Raw genomic sequence first — 20,809 nt, forward strand, 5'->3', positions numbered from 1 at the left:
AATACTTGTCGATACGAACTTTGTAGCCATGCATGCCTTTAATTATAGTTAGTACTAACTGGAAAACAGTACTTGGTATCAAGTTCAAATGCATAGTAGACCTCTGTATTCCTTGTTGTTATGGGCGGAAAGTCTCGAGCAAACATTTCGATTGTCTGGAAAATTCGCTTAATTTAACTTGCATAAAATTTGAAAATGTTCCGACGTGCACTTTCTTTGCAAGCCCTTCAGTTTTTGCTGACGAAAACTACAGTGCTTTAAACCTCAATTCATCTTGAAGGATAGAAAATGTTCACCAACGCTCCTACAAATTGGTATCGACAATCTCAGGATGATGCGCTATTATCTTCCCGCAGAGAGACCATTACATTCTGACATTACTCCAGCTGAAATTTATAGGGTTGCATTATAGGCTCGTCCGTCGTTAATACAAAAGGGAATAGGGAAAATGAACATTTTTTTTTCTTCTGGATAAAGAGAGGTATGAAATAAAGTATCAAGCAGTCGTGGGAGAAAAAATGGGGACGGGCGATTTATTTTTGTTGGGGGGCAGCAGAACGAGGATTTACTCGAAAAGAGGGTCCATTTTTTTTCCTTGACAAGCAGCATAAAATGGTGTTAGAAGTATGATACAATGATTTAACCAGAACAAAATCCTACTGTTTTTATATTTTTTTAGGGATGGGGCAGCCCCTTCCCTTGAACCGAATCAGAATGCTAGGGTGTGTCTCTGGATTGTTTAATTTCAATCCAGTATATTAGAATGGATTATGACTATTTTGAAAGACGGGAAAAATAATCTAAGTGAAGGGAAAGTCATGATGTCCAAATGCAATTCTCAAACACACAATAAAATCACCTTGTTTTCACTAACATGATTAAAAACATAGACTATGATAGAAGAATTAAGCATCATCGTAACAGAAATATGAAATAAACATCCTCTCCAGCCTGTCTGCAAGCCATCCCAAATCACAATTTCCTATCAATCCCTTTAAACCCTCCCACATCTCGCTTGGGGTGTGTAGGGTTAATGAGATTCTCTACAGGCCTTCCATAAATGCAAACTACTTTGTTATTCCAAGACAATTAACTCTCTAAACACAGAAGGTCAACCCCCATACTCGGTACCATTGTTTATCCACCAGTAGGGGGAAGCTGCCGGGGTCTATCACCACCCAGAAGGACGCTGCGGCTCATCATTGCATGGTGCTATCAATTCTTGTGTCAATCTTTCTAAAAATGAGGAAATTATGATTGTAAAATAGAGACCCGATGGGCTCCGTCTTACGAAGAGTTGCGACACATTCAAAATCGAATTCAAAGTGCGACTGATCTATTTACTATACAATATCAGATCAATTAAAATTTGAGTTTGTTATGAATATATCGAAACTCTTCGTATGATGGGACCATTTCATTAAAAAAATGTCACTGATCTTCGCAGACTACTTTTATAAGCTACAGAAATCCTTGCATCTGATTGGCTAAGAGTAAAATTGTTAATAAAAGTCAATGATTATTTGTATCATAAAACGCTCCCCATGTCGGTTTGGGTGCAGCATTTTTATGGTAACTTTTAACTGCCGGTTCAAGAAGAGTGATTGAAATGGTATTCGGGCTTCCTAAACCCATGTTCAAAGCTGAATCCCTTCTTAATGTTAAGAGGGGGTTTCGGGGCACTTTTCAGAAAAAGGTCACTTATTAGAGAATATAGCAAGGGGTTTCTTCATGATTTTATTTTAAAATGTGATTGTTTAAGTGCTCGTTCATCCCGGAATGCCGTTTTCAACCTGTGCTAACCAGTTTAGAGTGGACTTGGGGCACATCTCAGAAAAATCCCTCAAATATCACTTTATATTAATTAGAGAAAATAACTTTGATAAACTTTTTCCCCCATTTGTTAGAAAATGAAAGATGGGAAAGTGCACCAGAAATGGTGACGACCCTACTTTTTTTAAGGGGGTGGGGCGTGTCATATAATTTTTGCCTCTCTTGACGATGTTTTCTAGGTATGCCACTGGGTCAATCATCATCGTGACTAAGACATAATCATCATCACCAGCATAATCACTGTCATCATCACTACCATCATCAGCATCACCATTATCATCATCATAAATGGTTAAGCATAATTACTGTCATCACTACTATCATCATCTTTATCGTCATCATCATCACTACCATCAACATCACAATCAACATTTTCACAACTGTCAATATCAGCATCACAGTCATCATCATCATCATCACTGGGTGATTTCAAGTCCGGTGTTGGCATTGGTGTTGGAATTTGGATTGCTTCCCCAAGCTCCAAAATCTATTCTGAGTTTGTAAAACTGATCCAGATCACATTATTGACATCTCAAAAACTAGTGAGTGACTTTTCAGGACCATCTTCATTTTATGTTTGGCGTTATACTCTTGTAAAAATTGACCAAACACCAACCCAATAGGTCATCACTAAACTTGAAATCACTCACTGTCATGACCATCAGCATTACCATCATGACTGTCAATGACACTGACATCATTATCATCAACATCATCATCATCATCATCATCCATCAAATCAAATTTAGACCAATATACAAATCTCCAACATGACAACAAATTACTAGATCACAGGACTGAACAAGTGGCTTCTGTGATTTTGTTTTTCATATTCAATTAGCAATATTTTCAGTACAGGTGGGACACAGAATTTTGTAAATTCACTGGCCTGTAGTCTGAGGCTTGGTTGAAAGATCCAAGATTTTAGGAGCTAAATGTGAAACAAATCCCTCTCAGTAGAGTTGTTTATTCATTTTTTCATGAATAGTAAAAATGAAAATAATGAGTACATTATTGAAGGCCTATCTGAACAATTGGTAAAGGTTCAATGATAAGAAATATAGTTATCTTTCATTTTAATATTCCCATCTTACAGAAGTAGTGGCTGTTATATTGTTTCATCTATTGATTGTTTTACAATCTTTTTTAGAATTTAATTTTTATTGTATATGTTACTTTTAAATATTATATTTCAGATCACATCCTTCACCCAATTTGTGGTTTATGATCCGGATTTCAGTAGCTAATATTAACAAGAACTTGTAAATGCCTAGTGACAATAAGTTTCCTGTACACAGAAATCAGAAGATCTGGATTTCATTTTCATTTCATTTTCATTTCGTTTATTTCCATTTTCAACAATTACAGTTTGTTTTGTACATTTTGACATATAAATAACAAAACATATTTCAAGTATCCCTGTACAAAAATTATATTCAAGATTATTACATATCAGGTTGGAAATGGAGGAGGCTGCTAAAAAGCGGAGCTTGTAGAGTGCAGCCTCCTAATAAATATTCTTGTAGTTGCATAGCATATAAAAATCAAAATAACAACTTGAGCATGAACCAGTTAAATTAAAAGGAAATAGGGGAAATTAAAATAGAAAAGAAATAAGAAAAAGAGAGATTAAAGGTCTCCAGAATCCAGCCCCAGCACTCACAGACGGACCTCGCTGATCAACAGGAAAACGAAAGAGATGGAAAAGTGTACGTGACATGATAATCACGTTTGATTTTTAAAAAATACAAGATTTTGAGTGATGAAGAGTTAAATTCAATGATTATCTTGGAGAAATTTGTTTAACTTATATTTGAAAGAATTAAGGCTTGGTGATTCTTTGATGTTATGATTTCACATAGTGATATTCCTAATACTGAATTAATTTTCTGTTCCGACTATTCCTATTTACCGTGGAAGCATCATGGTGTAGCAGTTCTGATTCTCGCCTTAAGATCAAAGGGTCGTGTGTTTGAACCCCGCGGCACCTAGCATCCTTTGGCAAGGCGTCAATCCACACTCCGCGACTCTCCATCCAGGTGTTAAATGGGTACCGGTAGGATGCGAAAGCCTATGTAGTATGCCTAGCTATTGAGTCTTGGAACTCTTGTTGGAATGCTCCCCAGGGAGTGGAGAATGTGCATATACTGTGTAGGGGCATGCAAAGGATCAGATGACCGGGGTAATAATATATCTGTAAAGCACTTAGAGACATTGTTCTGATGTATTAAGCACTATATAAAAGCAGAGTATTATTATTATTGTACAACGCCTACTTAGCTTGTTGTACGCGAGCAAATGGGAGGCTGAATGTCAAACATTCGTACCGTTGCACAAAAGACGTACCATCCAAAATGTACCGTTGCACGGCTTTAGGTGACGTCACAATACGATTTAATTCATTGCGCTCGGTAAAAATGAACAATACGCGTATAAGCCAGCTGGTTAAATGCACAAGGCTGCCCAAGGTCATGTGCGCTAGTGGGATTTCGCTTTCTGCTTTCGGTATTTTTGCTCCCTTTTCATAGATTACTATAGGGATAAACTCTTTGTTTTTTCATATTTTCGCTAAATTCCGAGGCGTTGTACAACACAAATAGCGAATATTCTTATTCGTGCAAATGGTGCGAGATTTCGCATCACGCCTCATTGAATAGAGCATCTTTCTTTCACCTCATGCGAAATCTCGCACCATCGCACTCATGCCTATTCGCTATTTGTATATTATTCCTGAAATAGAAGAAACAGTGCACTAGCTTTATTTGCACTTATTTGCTGAATCCGTTATTTACTTCAATTGTCAGCTGGATTATGTGAGCATGCCTCAATGTTCAGTTCACAGCATCATATAACAGTCTTCCTTATTTTGCAAATCCTCCATTCACAGTTGAAAATTTTGCATCACGTTTCTTCTGAATTTGGGTTGAGTTTCTTCCTCCTGGCTGATTTGGGTGCAAGTAGTGTAGCTGTTCCAGTCATCACAATCTGAAATAGAATATTAAGAAATTAATGAGTTAAGTCCAATGTAATTGTTGCATAATATTATCATTATTATTACCGTCATTGTCATTGTTTTTAATATTATTATTATTATCGGTTTTTTTTCGCTCGCAGTTTTTAGAAATTTTGCCCCATCCTCAACGTCTGGCCCCATCAAAATTTTTGGCTCATTACGCTACTGTCCAGTAGAATACATGCATATAGTAGCTGCCTTAAATAAATGGAATTATTATTGGCCTTTTACTTCTCATCACTACAACCAGACCTGCCAACCTCTGGGAATGAAAAACTGTATTCTGTGATAAAAAAAACTATTTTTCCCAAAAAAGAGTATTTCATAATAAAATGCGTGGCGCACTCGCTCATCGCGGCGCTCAAGCTGCATGCAAGCTAAAATGCGCACTGCTCTTGCAGATGAAAAAAAACAAAACATTGAAACATGTGTATATCTCATCCTGGTTTTAACAAAATGATTTTTTTTTTTAAAGTTACCTGAAATTACTTTGATCTAATAATCATATTTGTGTAAGTTTTATGAAATAGAGACATATAGAGATGATTTTTTTCAATAAATTACGATTTTGTTCAAAAAAAAAATACTGCCGTATTTGGTTGCAAAAACGCACTAAATACGCCAAAAACGTACTGGTTGGCAGGTCTGTACAACCATGACTCTTTTATCTTTCTGACCCATAATTCCCATATCTACATATTCACTTTAATGTCCTATCCAATATAATCTCAAAATCACATCAGGGAAGCATTTCAGAAAGCAGACAATTGTTATAAGCTACCCCAATTCTTGCATCTGATTGGCTCAGAGCAAATCAGTTAGTGGAAAATTAGTCACTGACTACTTGTTTCATGAAAGACTCCCCAGACATGTGTGTCACAGCCTACCTCATCCCTTTCAGGAACTCGACAAGTGATGGCGCAATTCACTAATAAGCTCCTGACGTCTGTGATTTCCACCTCAGCGATGACCTCCTCACCAATGAATACTATAATGAAAACATGAAAAGTAACTTAGGACTAAGGACAATTCAAAAAATGAAAATATGCTACATTGCTACTTTAAATCAATTTTCTTATTTCATAAAACAATGAGAAAATAAGAGCTTTGTGAAATACGTCACAGTTAAGTCTGTACTTCCCTCTATGTCCTTTCCCCTACATGTATTCCCTCATGTATACTTTGTAAAAAGAATTATCATACATATTAGATTGGAAGCAAGATATTAAATGTTTATCTGAATTGAGTTTTACAGGAAGGTGAGTGGTCACAAATAAAAAGATCTGAAAAGCTGAAGAGTGTTGAAAAGTCTGAAAGAGCTCCCATACTTTTTGTACAGAGGAAAGCAAAAATAAGCTGAAATTAAGCTGAAAATCAAAACCAACAAAATCTGAACTCACACCAAATTGCTTTTTAATGGTGAAGTGCCATTTCATGGCCGTACAGCAAGTCAAAAACAGCCTTTTAGCAATAAACTTGTGATATTTTGTACAAGGTATCGAATGACATAAAATTGCTGTTGGCAACTCGCTGTGCGGGCATCGCAGGGGAAATGTGACTGCAGCATGAACAGTGTTACTCACATGGTTTTGGAAATTCAGTAGAATGAGATATGACAATGGTTCCAGGTCCAGGTAGTTTGGTTCCCATTACAGCAGATGCCAAACTATGATCAAGAACAAGATAAGAGTGAGATTAATTTCAGAAATTTAAGATGCGGCTCATCTTATTGGCCCAATTTCACAAAGATGGTTTTGAAAACTCATTGTTGAGTCCATGGTTTATGCACATTTCCTATATAAATTACGCTTATTTTACCACGTATATAAAAAAATGTCCAATGCTGATGGGTGCTTTTGTCCCAGTGTGCCTAATTGAAATCTGTTGCCGTAGTTATCCACGTTATTTTATTCACGAGTCCACTAGCTGTTTTGAATTAATGAGTCAACTCTCCAGTGGACTCATGAATAAAATAGCGTATCTAACCATGGTAACAGGCGTCAATTTGGTGCACTGTGACAAAAGCGCGCATCAGCATCGGATATTTTTTATACATGTGCCCAATACGCACTAAATTGAGCGTAAATTATACAGGAAATCTGCATAAACCATGGATTCGATTCAACCGTGGGTTTTCAAAACCACCTTTGTTCTATGGAAAACAACCCCACAAATGCTAATAACGTTACTCGTTAGACAATGAAGTATCAGATAGAATTGACACAGATTTTTTTGTCAAGATCTAATCCCAACTTCTTTATTAAATTTGCACTATCAAAATTTCACAAATAATAAAAATTATACGGCTGGCTAGCATCAGACTTGCTAGAGAGCATAAGACATAAATCGATCATTACCCATTCAACAAAACTCCATGAACGACAGTCCTGCCAAATCTCGTCTTAGCAGCATATTCTTCATCGGTATGCAGAGGATTTGTGTCGCCCGAGAGTTCGGCGAAGAGACGCACCTCTTCTCCGCTAAACGTCCTGGAGAGAGCGGCTTTATCTCCCTTTTGAAACCACAGCAAGACACTTGATCCTGACGCGTACATTCTTGAAAACATGATACTGCATCTTTGGATAGATTTGAAAGGGTGGAGAAGATGAGACATGTTCCCTATAAAAGACTAAATTAACGCAGAAAACCTCAATTTAATCCGGCTCGAACTCAGATTGCAGACACAACTCGTTTCTGCGCAGACTGCCCTCTGTTGACTGATTCCGTGAATTCTAAGGGGAATTCCCGTTCCGACGCCGATCAATTATAATCAATGGTTGGAATGATGAGTTAATGTGAGAAATACAGAGATATGATAAACGAAGAGAGATTCCCACTAAATAAGTAGAAGAACGGCTTTTGTTTATGTGTGTAGATGGAAATGCCCCTGTGAAATTGCAAACAAAGATACTCGTACAGGGTACAGTCCATCATAAAGGAAAATGTTCGATATAGACTAGAGTTCTGATTGATATACTTGTGATGGAAACTAAGTTCATGAAAACAAGGCGTCCAGAAATAAAGTGTGACTATAAAATGAATCTCGATTTAATAATAAAAGAAAATTGGGAAAATCAATTTTTATATATATTTTCTCATTCTTGACGAAATTTAACCTTCAAAGGAAAATCAAATCTTTCAAATACTTATTTACAGGATATATGGATAAGTATTTCAACAACGAGAGATGTTTAGCGTCAGTATGAAGTAGAATTTTATAATTTGATATTGATTGCTATACCCAGAGACGATCAGCGAACTGTCACATACACTAAAAAAAGAATTAATCAACAAACACAGAGAATATCCGGAATTTTGTTTAAAATAGATATATTCGTTGAGTCCATATAGATGGTTCACATAAATCGGAAAGATTGAATAGATTGAAAATAATTATTCAATTAGGTATGAATTGTTTAACTTGTAAAACGTATTGATGATGAAATTTTGAATTGATTAATTACTATATTCCACAAATTACTGACTAAAAATACTGATTCATTAAACTCTAGTGACAATAAATATCAATTCAAAGAAAACAATAAATTTTTCCTTGTGTAGTTGCAAAATGAGTTGATAATGAAAATTAATCGTCATATTTTTCTCAATTAAATTATAGGGACATTAGAAGATTTTAGTATAAATCATATTTATTTATTTTTTGCGAATGTGATTATATTAAAACGACATGTACGAAGGCAATCATGGTAAACCATTAACAAAACGACGAATGTCTACCCACAATAGCCCATTGTAATGCACTGGGGCGGAAACGAGCACACAATGGCGGGAAAATTTGAATAGCTGATGAGCAGAAGAGTTTGAATGGATTTTCCCAACTGGAATGCAAGTAGTGTCTTTGGCAATAACAATTTCCAACCTAAGCGCCACGCAGCAGAATCTAAACCGACGGCGAGGTGCTCTCAAATAAAACGGGACATCAGACAGATTTTATTTTCCTAAACTGCATATATGGTAGGAAAGGATTGAAACTTCAGAAGGTGATTTCAAACATTAGCAGTTTGCTGATAACCAGGTCAGTGAAATGATTTATCTTAATGTTCAAATAGGTATTTTCTTTAGGAACGTTTTAAAAATGTCGCAAATAAACAGATGTTTACAAGGGTAGAGTACAATGAAGTCAGAGCATAAAAAAGTGTGTTTTTCGAGATTAACTGAAAGTTTACTTGTCAGTTCTTTACTTTATGGGGAAATTATGAGAAAAATCAAAAGAAAACAAACGTTTCTAACAAATTAGAGAGCCCCACCCTAGATATCAACCTATGAGTCATCTAGCAGAGTCTGTCCTAACTTCCCCTGCACCCCCTCTCCCTTTCCTCTATTCTTTTGCTTCTCTTTTTTTCTCTCTTAATTCCCCTCTTCATTCATTTCCCTCTCCACTTGCTGCTCTTTCTATCTCTCTTTCCCCTTCCTTTCATTTCTACCTTCGTTCCATATTTTACTTCTCTCTCTTTTCCCTTCCTTTCTTTCCTCTCTCCATTTCCCCTTTTCTCTTCCCTTCATTTCTTTCCCCTCTTCGTTTGCACCCTTTCCTCCTTTTTCTCTCTTCGTCGGTAATAGGTACCGATATTTGTCGGTAATCAGGGCCTCCACCCCCCCCCCCCCGGAAAAGGCCTCGCGACGCCCTTGTCTGAAGTTGGTATATTTTCAACGAATAGTGGTCCAGTGGTCATTTCATAACTTATATGCACATCGTGCTTTGTATGCAAATGAGGGAACAGATGACGTCACCCACTCATTATTTCTTTTACAATTATGAAATATTTAATTTCAGTCCTCATTGTAATGTGAAACAAGGTTTTATTCCTCCATAAACACGTGAAATTGAATTACCATCAATGCAACATAATGTGATTCAATGATTAGTTTCCTTATTGTTAAATCTGCATCGGGGGGGGGGGGGCACATACATTGACGAGTGGATACCATGCGCGACCCAAAAAAAAAACACGTAAAAAGGATGTCTTTTTCAAGATAGGGCACGTTACAGTAACGTAACGTAATACTTGTTACGGGGTACTTTTTCAGAAAATGGAAATACTTGTTTAGGGTGCTTTTCGAGACCCCATGGTCGCGCATGGTATCCACTCGTCTATGGACGTGCCCCCCCCCCCCCCGGGATCTGCACAAATTAAAATATTTCACAATTCATGTAGTAAATGTAGAAGAACTATAGAAAGTGTGTGTTATCATCAACTTATCAGTTGCAAATGACTAGATTGTGTATTTAGTAACGTTTTGTGAAAATGAACGAAATTAAAAAAAGGAACTTTATTATTCCGTCCAATGTGATGATAATTTCAGCGTTGTGCCTATTTAATTTTTTTTTTATTCAGATAAACTTTTTGTTGGGGAGGACTTTCCTTCGACAAAAGCTCCAGGAGCCCGTAACACAAAGCTTAATCAGCAATCATCATAGAATATTTTTTTACGATTAATTCCATTGACTACAGCTATGCTGTCATTGTCCATTGTAATTTGTAAGTAAGTCACGTTGACTCCCGGCGTTGACTCTGATGACGACTGACGTCACTGCAGGGTTGAGATCTGGAACGTTTTTTTAGGGAAAGGAGTTTAACAAATTGAAAAATATTCTTTTTATGAATTATTATAAAAATTAGTCGATAAGTTTATGCAAGACGTATATTCCGCACTGTGCATCAATAGAAATCAACTTAAATTGGGTTGCAGGGATCCCCCAAATTGATACGAGACATCAGATAAAAAGAAAATCAGTTACAAATATGTTTGCTTTGATTATTCCAACTATCATGGAAAACTATTGTGATCGGCTCCCGAGCCCCTTACCATAGAGGTAGCTAATTTTGAAACTGGGCAATATAATGATGAGAATCATGATCTGTTACATTATTGTATAGAAAAGAAAAGGAGCAGGTATATGTTTAAGACTGTTTCACTTGTTTTCTTTACGTTTCTGACTTTCAGCGCAAGAATGAACCTGGAGTCAACCAATACTTCTATCCCATTGAAAAAGATCGCCTATAGAGATAGTGATCATGGTGATAGTGCATATACATCCTGAGCCACGACTGGAATTTGATGTAGCCTGGTCAGTCAGCGAGGAATGGAGCAGGTTTTCATCAGGGGTTGAGGTGATGGCGGGTACAGGTGGATAGGAAAATGTTCTTTGGAAGGCATCTGTATCATTACTTTACGGTGAGATGAGGTCCGACGTCGCTTTTGACCAGCCAATCCGAGAGGACCCATCGGTTTTACCAGGACAGTAGGATGTAGATGGTGGACTTCAATCGATGAATATACCAAGTCGTTTCTATGGTTTGAAAGTTCATCCGATGCAGTCTCATCATGGTGAGGGGTGATCCCGGGGAGTGATCAAGGATCCAGTTGGTCTTCAGCCGGCCCGAGACCGAAGACTTTTGTTACATGCCGGAAACCCCAACAAACATAATTGAAAGAAAAGAGGAAAATCAAACGAGCAGAACTATGAAAACTTCATCAACATCGGATGTAAAATAAGAAAGTTATCACAAAACATTTATCGACCAATCACTATTTCTTTTGTTATGATTTTATTTCATGAAATATGACATGTCTTAATTTCTCATACTGTGAATCAAGGCTTGATTCCTCCTTGAAAATGAGGGATTTTCATAATTAAATTGTAATTCATTAAGACAATTTCTTGGCAAATCTGCACAATTTGAAATATTCAATATTTCATTTCATAAAACACAAAAGAAATAGTGAGTGGGTGAAGTGGCCTACATCACTGATTCTCTTATTTGCATATCACTTTGTTGTGCAATGAATGCATTTTTTTTTCTAAAATAAGCATCATTATGCTCGTTTGATATTTCTCTTTATTAAAATCCACTTTTTATTTGGGGTGGACTTATCCTTTGAATATTACAATATGATTCGTTGGAACAAAACAGGCCTATTTCAAAAGAAATATTTGCACGCGTTAACTTGAGCGGGGTGCAGAAAACGAAAAAAAATATATATATAAAGGAGGAAAGCAAGAAAAATCCGAATGCCGAAAGTAAAGCATAAGAAATGAAGCTTTGAGAGTTTAAAATTCAACATTATTTTAGCACAGTCGCCTTGCTCTCTCGCAAGATTTTTCCTTTCAGGATCTCAAAAGATTTTACAGGAATTGTGGGTTAAGATTTAATCTATAACTTTGATAAAGTGTAGGCCTCTATTATTTGCCAGTTTCTGCTCCGTATATCTGTTAAAATAATAATGAAAAATACAGAACAAAGAGTTTTTGACAATCTCTACCTCTTAATTTCAATGTTTTACTTATCTATTGCTCTTTGCGCATAAAGCACAGGAAATTGCGTTTCGTGGATAAAAATTTGAATTATCCCCTGATATACAGTAAGCTTTACGTTGTCAAAAAGAAATCTTTCAAAGAAATTGCGCGTCGAGTTCGAAAAACAAAATTGTTTCAATGTTTTGCGTGTAATGGTATCTCACACAGCCTTAGTTAAGAATGAAATATGGGAGGCATATTTTCTAAAATGCGATTTCTGTTAATTCGAATTGGTATAAGTTCCTCAGCAAATGATATTTGGGTTATATTTGTGAATTCATTATTTTGCCTGGGAGCCATTTCATAAGCCGTTCCTGAGTTACGGATGACTTTACACAAGACTGTTGACCTTTTCTTGTGCAAATGGTTGATCCCTAGGAAGCTGACTTGGCACTTGAAAACATGTTCCAGTCTTTTGTAAAATCGTGCGTAACTTACAAACAGCTTTATGAAACGACACCCAGGACCATTGATTAGTAAATTATCGTGTTACACCTTCTTTTGTGTATTTGTATTTATTCTCGTACCGGTTTCATGTAAAACTTGTTCCCCCCTCTCGATCTCCCTCATAATTGTTGTATTTCCATGATCACTAAACTTTGTAATTTCCCATTATATTCTATATTGCTGAAGATATCTCTCTATCTCTCCACCTCTACCCATCTACTTGTCACTGCTAATTTGCATTTATCATTTTAATGCTTTCCTTCTTGGTAAATCCTCTCAACTTTCTTTCACGACCGATTACAACTGCCCCCTCACTCCTTCGTGTTATATGAATTTCCTTTCAACCCCTTCTTCATTTTTCTATCTATCATTAATATAAAACGCAAACCTTATTGCATTATCCCCCTCAAAATTAACCCCTCATCAAGTATTCACCCTCTATCCCTCTTCACATTCAAATCCACCTTGAACGCCCCATTTCATATCTCATCCCCTTTCTCATTCTTGACGGATTTTCAGCGATCTTTCAGCTCTTCTCATTTTAATTCACTTTTTAAATATTCTTAGTCTTTTGATATTTGTCTATAACTCTGGCTCAATCACATCCAACCGGACCCACGACTCGGTCATTCTACTTGGTTAAACAATCTTATCATCCCATACCTTCTCTGTGACAACTTTTCTCTATTTTCCATTCCCTCTCTCCCTCTAACTCCCCTCTCTAGTCTCTACCCCCATTTTCACTGACCTCTTGGAAAATGAGTGAATTTCACGAAATGCATTGATAAATCTGATCTAATAATCACTTCAGCAATAGAACTAAACAAACTTCCGATTATCCTTTTGAAAACTTTGAAGAAGACTAACCTTAAGCAGCGCCAATTTGAAATATTTATTCTTGCTTTGTGAATTCCATACTATGTTCCATATGTATTGTGTCATTCAATGCATTGATTACTATTACAAAATACAAATTGAATCTGTGATGAAATATGCAGCACATTTTCGGAAAATACTATTCAAGTAAATCTAAACTGGTATCGATTTCAAAATATTTTCAAAAAAATTATTTTCATTTTCTGAAGTTCACTCTTGTAAAATAAAATAAAATAAAACCTGGAATGTTGCAAAGTGCATTGTTATTGAGGTGTTCACTAATACTAAACAATTTACTCATGATTTTTCTTTTGGATTTATGGACAAAAAGTGGATTTTACCAAGTTTACTTTCATTTGTGTTGATAATGAATATTTACTCTCAAAATGACATAATGCAGTATTTACAGTGATTATAATTATCTTTTTTTAAGGACACATTGTCCATCAATTCCAATCCATTTTGCAACATTTTACCAAGACTAGAATCTGGGAGGAGTCTGTGTGTGTGTGTGTGTGTGGGGGGGGGGGGGCTAGTTGAAGGTTATTTGGCTTGTACAGTGCAAAAAAGAGTAATCCAAATCATGAGGGTCTATGACACAGAAAAGAAATCCCTTGGTGTATATTGATAGTGATCACTATGTTAAGGCATAAATTTAAATTTAATCATGGCCTTTCTTCTCAAAACTCAAAAGATGAATATTGTACCAGGAAAATATAGGCCTACTTAGAAATTTCCTTCGAAAAAAAGGAATTATACGATAAACAATTAAAATATACATTAGCCTTCTAAATTTGGTTTACGTTCTGCACACTGTACAGTAGCCATGACAACCTAAAAGCTGATATTCTGAAAATCATGTTATGTTTTGTATTACATTTTCTGTATTCTGGATTAACTGCCATGAATTCAAAAATTGGATTTTATGGTTACTTAAAAAAATCACTATGTCAGCCAATAACAAACATGCTAGCAAAGATACAAACGTTAAGATAACACAATTTTTAGAATACCAGCCCTGGGCCCTGTTGCATAAAAATTAATATAAAATAGTGATACGGATCCTTAGAAGATGATTGGCTCAACAAATCTATCACATGACCAGTTACACAATTTAGCTAATAAGAAAAATTGCTAGTGGTATTGGTATTGAGACAGTATCACAAGGCACCCGGGGCGATGGGCGATTTTGCCCCTGAAATGTTCAAAAGGGCCCATTAACTGCACTGTGAAAGCGTTCAGTATCCAATATTGCAGATTTATGCAGTTGTGAAAATAGCCCCTAAAAATTAAAAATAATTTTGCCTGTATTGAAATGAGGAAGATTTATAAAAAAATAGGGATCCACATCTCTATTTTATATAAAACATAATACACATCAATTTGCTTGGGCATAAGAATAATTACCTTGTAATTTGTTACCTTTGAGACAGTCCAAATGCCCTCAGCTCCGCCTCGGGCATGTTAGAACTGTTCCGAAGGTATCTTGTGTGTGTAATTCCTATTAATGCCCTTGATGTGTAATGTATACTATTTAAGTGATTTTGCCATCCAATGGTATACCATGGACCCCCCAAAAAAAACCCAAAGAAAATGGAAAGGGAGATATATATTACAAAGGTAAAAACTTCATCATCTTGGGCTTGTTGCACCACCAAATGGATGGCAAAATTACTTTAATACAATGGGGCCCACCATGGGGGATTAAGGAACAAAGCCAAATTTTGCACGGGGGGGGGGGTGTATGTTCAGGGTTTATAATAGATTAAAAGGGGGCAGGTAAGAGGATGATATTCACAGGGGACAGAATAAGCATAATTGAAAAGCAATTTTCATTTTCAAAAACCTTTTATTAAAGATTTAAAAAAAGCCAATAAAAAAAATGACCAGCAGTCCAGAAGATTCATTCAAGTATACAAGATACCATAGCAGCTAATGACCTCTTAATTCAATGGGGCAAACCCTACCCCCTCACAAAATGACCAGCAGCCTAGTCTGAGCTTGGAGTCTTCTTGTCAAAATCACACAATATGTGACATCACTACGGAGAGACTCATGTTTCAGTGTGTACCAGAGAGGGACACTGAATACTGTTGTGCATGGTATACAACTTTCCACAATGAAAGTGCTTTAATAATGATTTCAATGATCTTTTGTGTAGCCAAGAGTATGAAAGACAATGCATCGACTTTCCAAGTGATAATGTTGCTGGGGGCAACAGTTAATTTTTTAGGGGAAACATTTATTCATAAAAAGAAATTTCCTTTACCAACCCCCCATCTTTCCCAACTACTCCCTCTTCCTGCCATAATAATTAATCTCCTTTGTAGTTTTTCATTCACCCTTGAACAAAACCACCACCTTATTTCCTTTAATCTGCTCCCTTCCTTACCAGGGGCCACGGAACGGTTTTCAAAGTGGGGGGGGGCTGACCATGCAAAAAATCACAATCGTATGGTCATTTTGACGTTTTTGTACATGGTTTTGGAAAAAAGTGGGGGGGCTGAAGCCCCCCCAGCCCCCCCCCCCCCCCCCCGCTTCTGTGGCCCCTGCTTACAACCATCTCCCCTTCCCCTCCACTGATTGTGCTCTCTTCCCATACCTCCCTGTACTATCCATCCAGGGAAGCATTTCATGAAGATTTTGGTCAGTGATAATCACTAACAAAACTCATCATGAAATGCTCCATGTATCTGCCCATTTCAATCATTTCACATCTTTTAAACATTAACAATTCATGACTGACACTAAAATGTTCTAATTTTCAAATTAATATTTTTGAGTACTATTACTAATAATTTTTCACATTTCATATTTTTATCAAACAATTCAATTTATATCACATTAAAAAAATTGTTAATTGGCTATTTTTTTTTTGGGGGGGTGGGCTTTTCTTTTCAAGAGCAAATATTACGATTTTGCTAATATATATACCTTTTCTGTACATGATGCAATTAATTTCAATGAACATTGCATTTTTATCCAAAAAAAAACCAACAGAAAATTATTTTTTTCCTTTCAAGCTAATTTATTCATTCACCATCATACAAGAACCAAATGTTTGCTTGCATACTGTATCCATCACATAACCATGAACTCTGAGAGATCAGGCGAGGCACCGACAATGAAAGATAGATCTAATAAGTTAGGACCTCAACATAGGCTTGTCCTGAGGGAGTACACTTCATATCCCACAATGGTTTATAATCCCCCATCAATTATTACAATACAATGCATGAAACCTAGTAGTGAAGCAAAATGTCAAATTTCAGAGACGGCACCCAAGGGTAAAAAAAACTATTTCTTCAGCTGGATGGTCATCAAGAACCAAAGGCAACTCCCACAGACAGAACCCAATAAAATTGCCCAAACTTGTTGCAGACTGGTTGGAAGAAACCGCTTCTTTAACCAAATGGAGTGTTAGAACAATCTTCTAAAACATGCAATGTCAAATCTGACAGACAGCACCCAACAAAATTTCCCAAACTTGATCCACATTGGACATAGGAAACCATTTCTTTAGCCAAAGGGACAGACACTGCTGTAAAAATCTACCAATCACTGCCCTACCCAAAGACTGGAAGATGGATGAATGAACAGCCTAGCATCACTTTATGTCAAGCTTCAGGACCTGGCTGAGAAACTTCTCTGACATGATCAAAGGAACTATAAGCAAGAAGAAGGAAATAATTCTATGATGGTCTGCAAATTATGCATTGTATGATCATTGCAAAGAAGTGAAAGACTCACAAGTTCCCATGAAAGATTTTTAGATGTCACAAGATCAGAAACAAATTGAATCATTGAGTGGAGGACCTCCAAATATAACTGGCGATGGTAAGCAGGAAGCAGGTACATGCTTACATGCATATTGTACTGAAATTTGGAGTTTACCAACGCTCTTACGTGAAGATAAAGAAATAGAAAAACTGTATAAATCATTTCTTCCTGAAAAGATACATAACCAATACTTGAAAACGGTTCTTGGTGTTCATAGATCACCAACTAATAGTGATATTTTGGCCGAGTTTGGGCGATATCCCTTATATATCTCAGCTTTAAAACATAGCATCGGATACTGGCATCACGTAATTTCAATAAAAGATAACAGTCTTGTAAAAAGAGCATATGATGTGCCGCTTTATTTCAATAACGGGTTCCAAAATTACATACGAATATTATCAAAACAAATCGGTTTTCTTCATGTGTGGGAAAACCAGGGAACCTTCTCAAAAAGAGCACTTCTGAAAGCAATTATGGACAAACTCGATGATCGTTATATAATATCATGGAAAAACAGTCTCAATGATAACACCCAATATTCCCATGACCAATGCAATAAACTAAGAACCTATAAAACATTTAAAAAAGATTATAAGATTGAAAATTACCTACTATTAGATATTGAAAAGACGCACATCACTAATTTTGCAAAGTTAAGAATAAGCAATAGTAACCTTATGACAGAACAAGGTAGATATAATAGGATTGCAGTAACCTAAACGATAGAATAAGCCCTGTTTGTTCGACTTATGTAGAGGATGACATTTCTCTGTACACTGTAAGGCCCTTGAAGAACCCCGAAATAAATTATTTAACAAGTTAAAGGAGGTGCTGCTGGATTTTATAAGAATAACTAACAAAAACAAATTCCAAATGATATTAGGTAGCAATGACATGGATATCAGCAAAATATGTGTTATAGGAATAAGTTATATATACGTGGAGAGACTGAGGATGCTTAAAAGAAAAAGATAATATTATGTTTATATATTTGTATAGGTATGGGTGTATTATGTTTAGGTATATTATGTATATGTGTGTACTATATTTATGCATTGATATGTATCTCGCATCTAACATGCTATCCAAGTTATCCGTTATTATGTTACATTTTTTTCTTCTGATGTTTCTTTGTTTTTGATGATGATCCTTCAATGTCAGGATTTTATATCAATAAACTTTTGAATTTGCATACCTTAACCCTATCCAGCGGGGGGGGGGGGGGGGGGGGGGGGGGGGGGGGGGCGGTGGCTAAAAAACAAAACATCCCCCTCCCTGGTCTTTGTAATTTTAAAATAGCCTGGGCTATATAGGGTTAAACACTAACTTCCCCTCACTTTAAGGGATTATATTTCTGAATACCTCAAATGTGATGTTTCCTCTGAACAGGAAAATCTATTCAAACTTCATTCCAAAGAAAGAGCATTTCCTCCTGGACACAGAATATGAATGTTGACAAAGACTTCAAGAATCTGCCTTATTAGAATTCAAACAAGTGCCATGTGGTTTAATAAGTAGAGTTACAGACTAAGCCAGAAAATGTATCAGATGTAAGTAGCTTCCCTTTTGGTGACAAGATCGGCATGCATGAGGAGAACAAAATCCAATAAACACAACACACCAAATGGCTAAGACAAAAATGACAAACTGGAACTAGATCCACTGAGAATTCCTCTAATGCCACACAAAGATGCCAACACTCTCACAAGAAATGCAGCATTTTTTAGTCCAAGAAGCATGTGACTTGCACGAGGTTTTAAAGAGCTCTGGATATCATGCGTAAGCTGAAAGGAACACCATTCCTTGTGGTCAGACAGTACTTGAAGATTATCGCAGCATAACCAGATTCCAAACACCAAATATAAAGTCACATGCAACTGAAACAAATTTCTGGAAGTCAGCAGCACTCTCTCCGAACATACGTCACTAGTTCCTCTCTCTTCTCTTTGTGCAGAACAAATGGTTACCTGCGTCGATTTGGAGTGCAAACCAATTTTTGATCGATCTTGATCAATGTCACAGAGCTCCAAAGCCATATTGGCTAAACTGCAAAGTCAATATTTCAAATATCTAAATGGGTCAACTTGAAACACTACACTGGCAAGGCTCTAGAAATCAAAATTTGACATTGCACTTCTGAATCAAGATTCCAGACTTATATATATTGCTCTGATTGAAGAAGCATTTTTTTTACACATTGTGGAAAAACCATTGAAGTGCACAACCCTCATAAAAATGGATGAAAAATTTATATCCGAAGATGAAGATTTGGGCAGACAAACCTATTTTGAGAATCTACCTTGATCATCACATATCTTAACATTCGTGCAGTCCACATTATCTCTTCACATTCTGTGAATACATTATGGACACACACTCAGCAAACATGAGGTCTATGTACGTACATGGTGAAATGACCTTGATAAAGTTTGAAATATTTATTCAAATTAGTCTGACCAAAAAAAGAACACATACAGAAAAGGAGAATATATATATTGCAAAATAATTCACATTGCTCTATTATTGCTGTGCAATTAAAAAAATGAGATCAATGTCTGTATATATAAATTTCTAATAAAAATTGTTTATCTTTTAGCACATTATTAAATCAGTCATGGCAAATATAATGTTGTAACAATGTGAAACAAAGATAAAGTCAGAGCAACATCTAGAACAAATAGTACTGGGAGGAATTTAAAGAAAGACTATAATCATTGGATTGATTTGGCACAGCTAACAAAAGGATACAGAAATGGGAAGAAATACCAGTGAAGGTAAAGAGTAGGGATTACAGTCATTAAAATAAGAGAAATTCCTGATATGGGGAAAATTGCAACCCAACATTTTCACAAAGGTTATTGCCCTCAGTACATAATTACTGGAAAACTGATTGCATTGTCTCACATACTTTCGGCTACACAAAATATCATTGAAATCATTATTAAAGCACTTACATTGTGGCAAGTTGTCTATCATGCACAACTGTGTCCAGTGCCCACTGCACACTGAAAAATATATCTCTTGGTACTGATGTCACTAATTGTGTGATTTTGGCAGGAAGAACCCAGCTCAAACCAGACAGGAAGCCATGTTTGTGAGGATGAGGGCCTACCATCATTGATCAACGAGGTCAACTGCTATGGTCCTGCAACTTGAATAAATCTTCTGGGCTGCTGGTCTTACAATTCATTTTTTCAACAAAGAAAAAAAAATACACTTCATGAATACAAAGCAAGTATTGTATATAGCACAGACAATTGTACACTGTAGGGCAGGTCCAAGCTATCTGACATTGATGTAAAGGTCACCGCACACCTTTTGATTGGCCTGCGAACCTATTATTAAAGGAGTATTTGTGAACATAGAGACATGTCACATCTTGCTGTGTAAAATTCTAAATCATCCAATGAATATACTCATATTGAAATCTGTGACTATGCTAGCATCATCATTTGAATAAAAGCAAAATGACAATCTAGTCAAAAAGACGTCATAGCAATCGTATGATTGGTTACAATCAAAAACCAACTTGGCCT

The 20,809-nt window shown here is 36.3% G+C and overlaps 1 protein-coding gene and 1 long non-coding RNA gene across 2 annotated transcripts; one reads left to right on the forward strand and one right to left on the reverse strand.

The window, feature by feature from the left end:
- Nucleotides 1-2,640: 2,640 nt before the first annotated feature.
- LOC129264443 (hydroxyacyl-thioester dehydratase type 2, mitochondrial-like) lies at nt 2,641-7,565 on the reverse strand. Its single transcript, XM_054902322.2, has 4 exons — nt 7,204-7,565; nt 6,430-6,512; nt 5,734-5,834; nt 2,641-4,818 (listed from the first exon to the last, which is right to left on the reverse strand). The coding sequence occupies exons 1-4, from the start codon at nt 7,458-7,460 to the stop codon at nt 4,735-4,737; spliced, it is 525 nt and encodes a 174-aa protein (XP_054758297.2). The 5' UTR covers nt 7,461-7,565; the 3' UTR covers nt 2,641-4,734.
- Nucleotides 7,566-8,652: 1,087 nt separating this feature from the next.
- On the forward strand, nt 8,653-15,041 carry LOC135154771 (uncharacterized). Its single transcript, XR_010294210.1, has 2 exons — nt 8,653-8,882; nt 10,814-15,041. It is a non-coding gene; the product is annotated as an uncharacterized LOC135154771 (long non-coding RNA).
- The last annotated feature ends 5,768 nt before the right edge of the window (nt 15,042-20,809 follow it).

The sequence above is a fragment of the Lytechinus pictus genome, chromosome 7, assembly GCF_037042905.1.
Source record: "Lytechinus pictus isolate F3 Inbred chromosome 7, Lp3.0, whole genome shotgun sequence".
NCBI classification, from domain to species: Eukaryota; Metazoa; Echinodermata; class Echinoidea; order Temnopleuroida; family Toxopneustidae; genus Lytechinus; species Lytechinus pictus.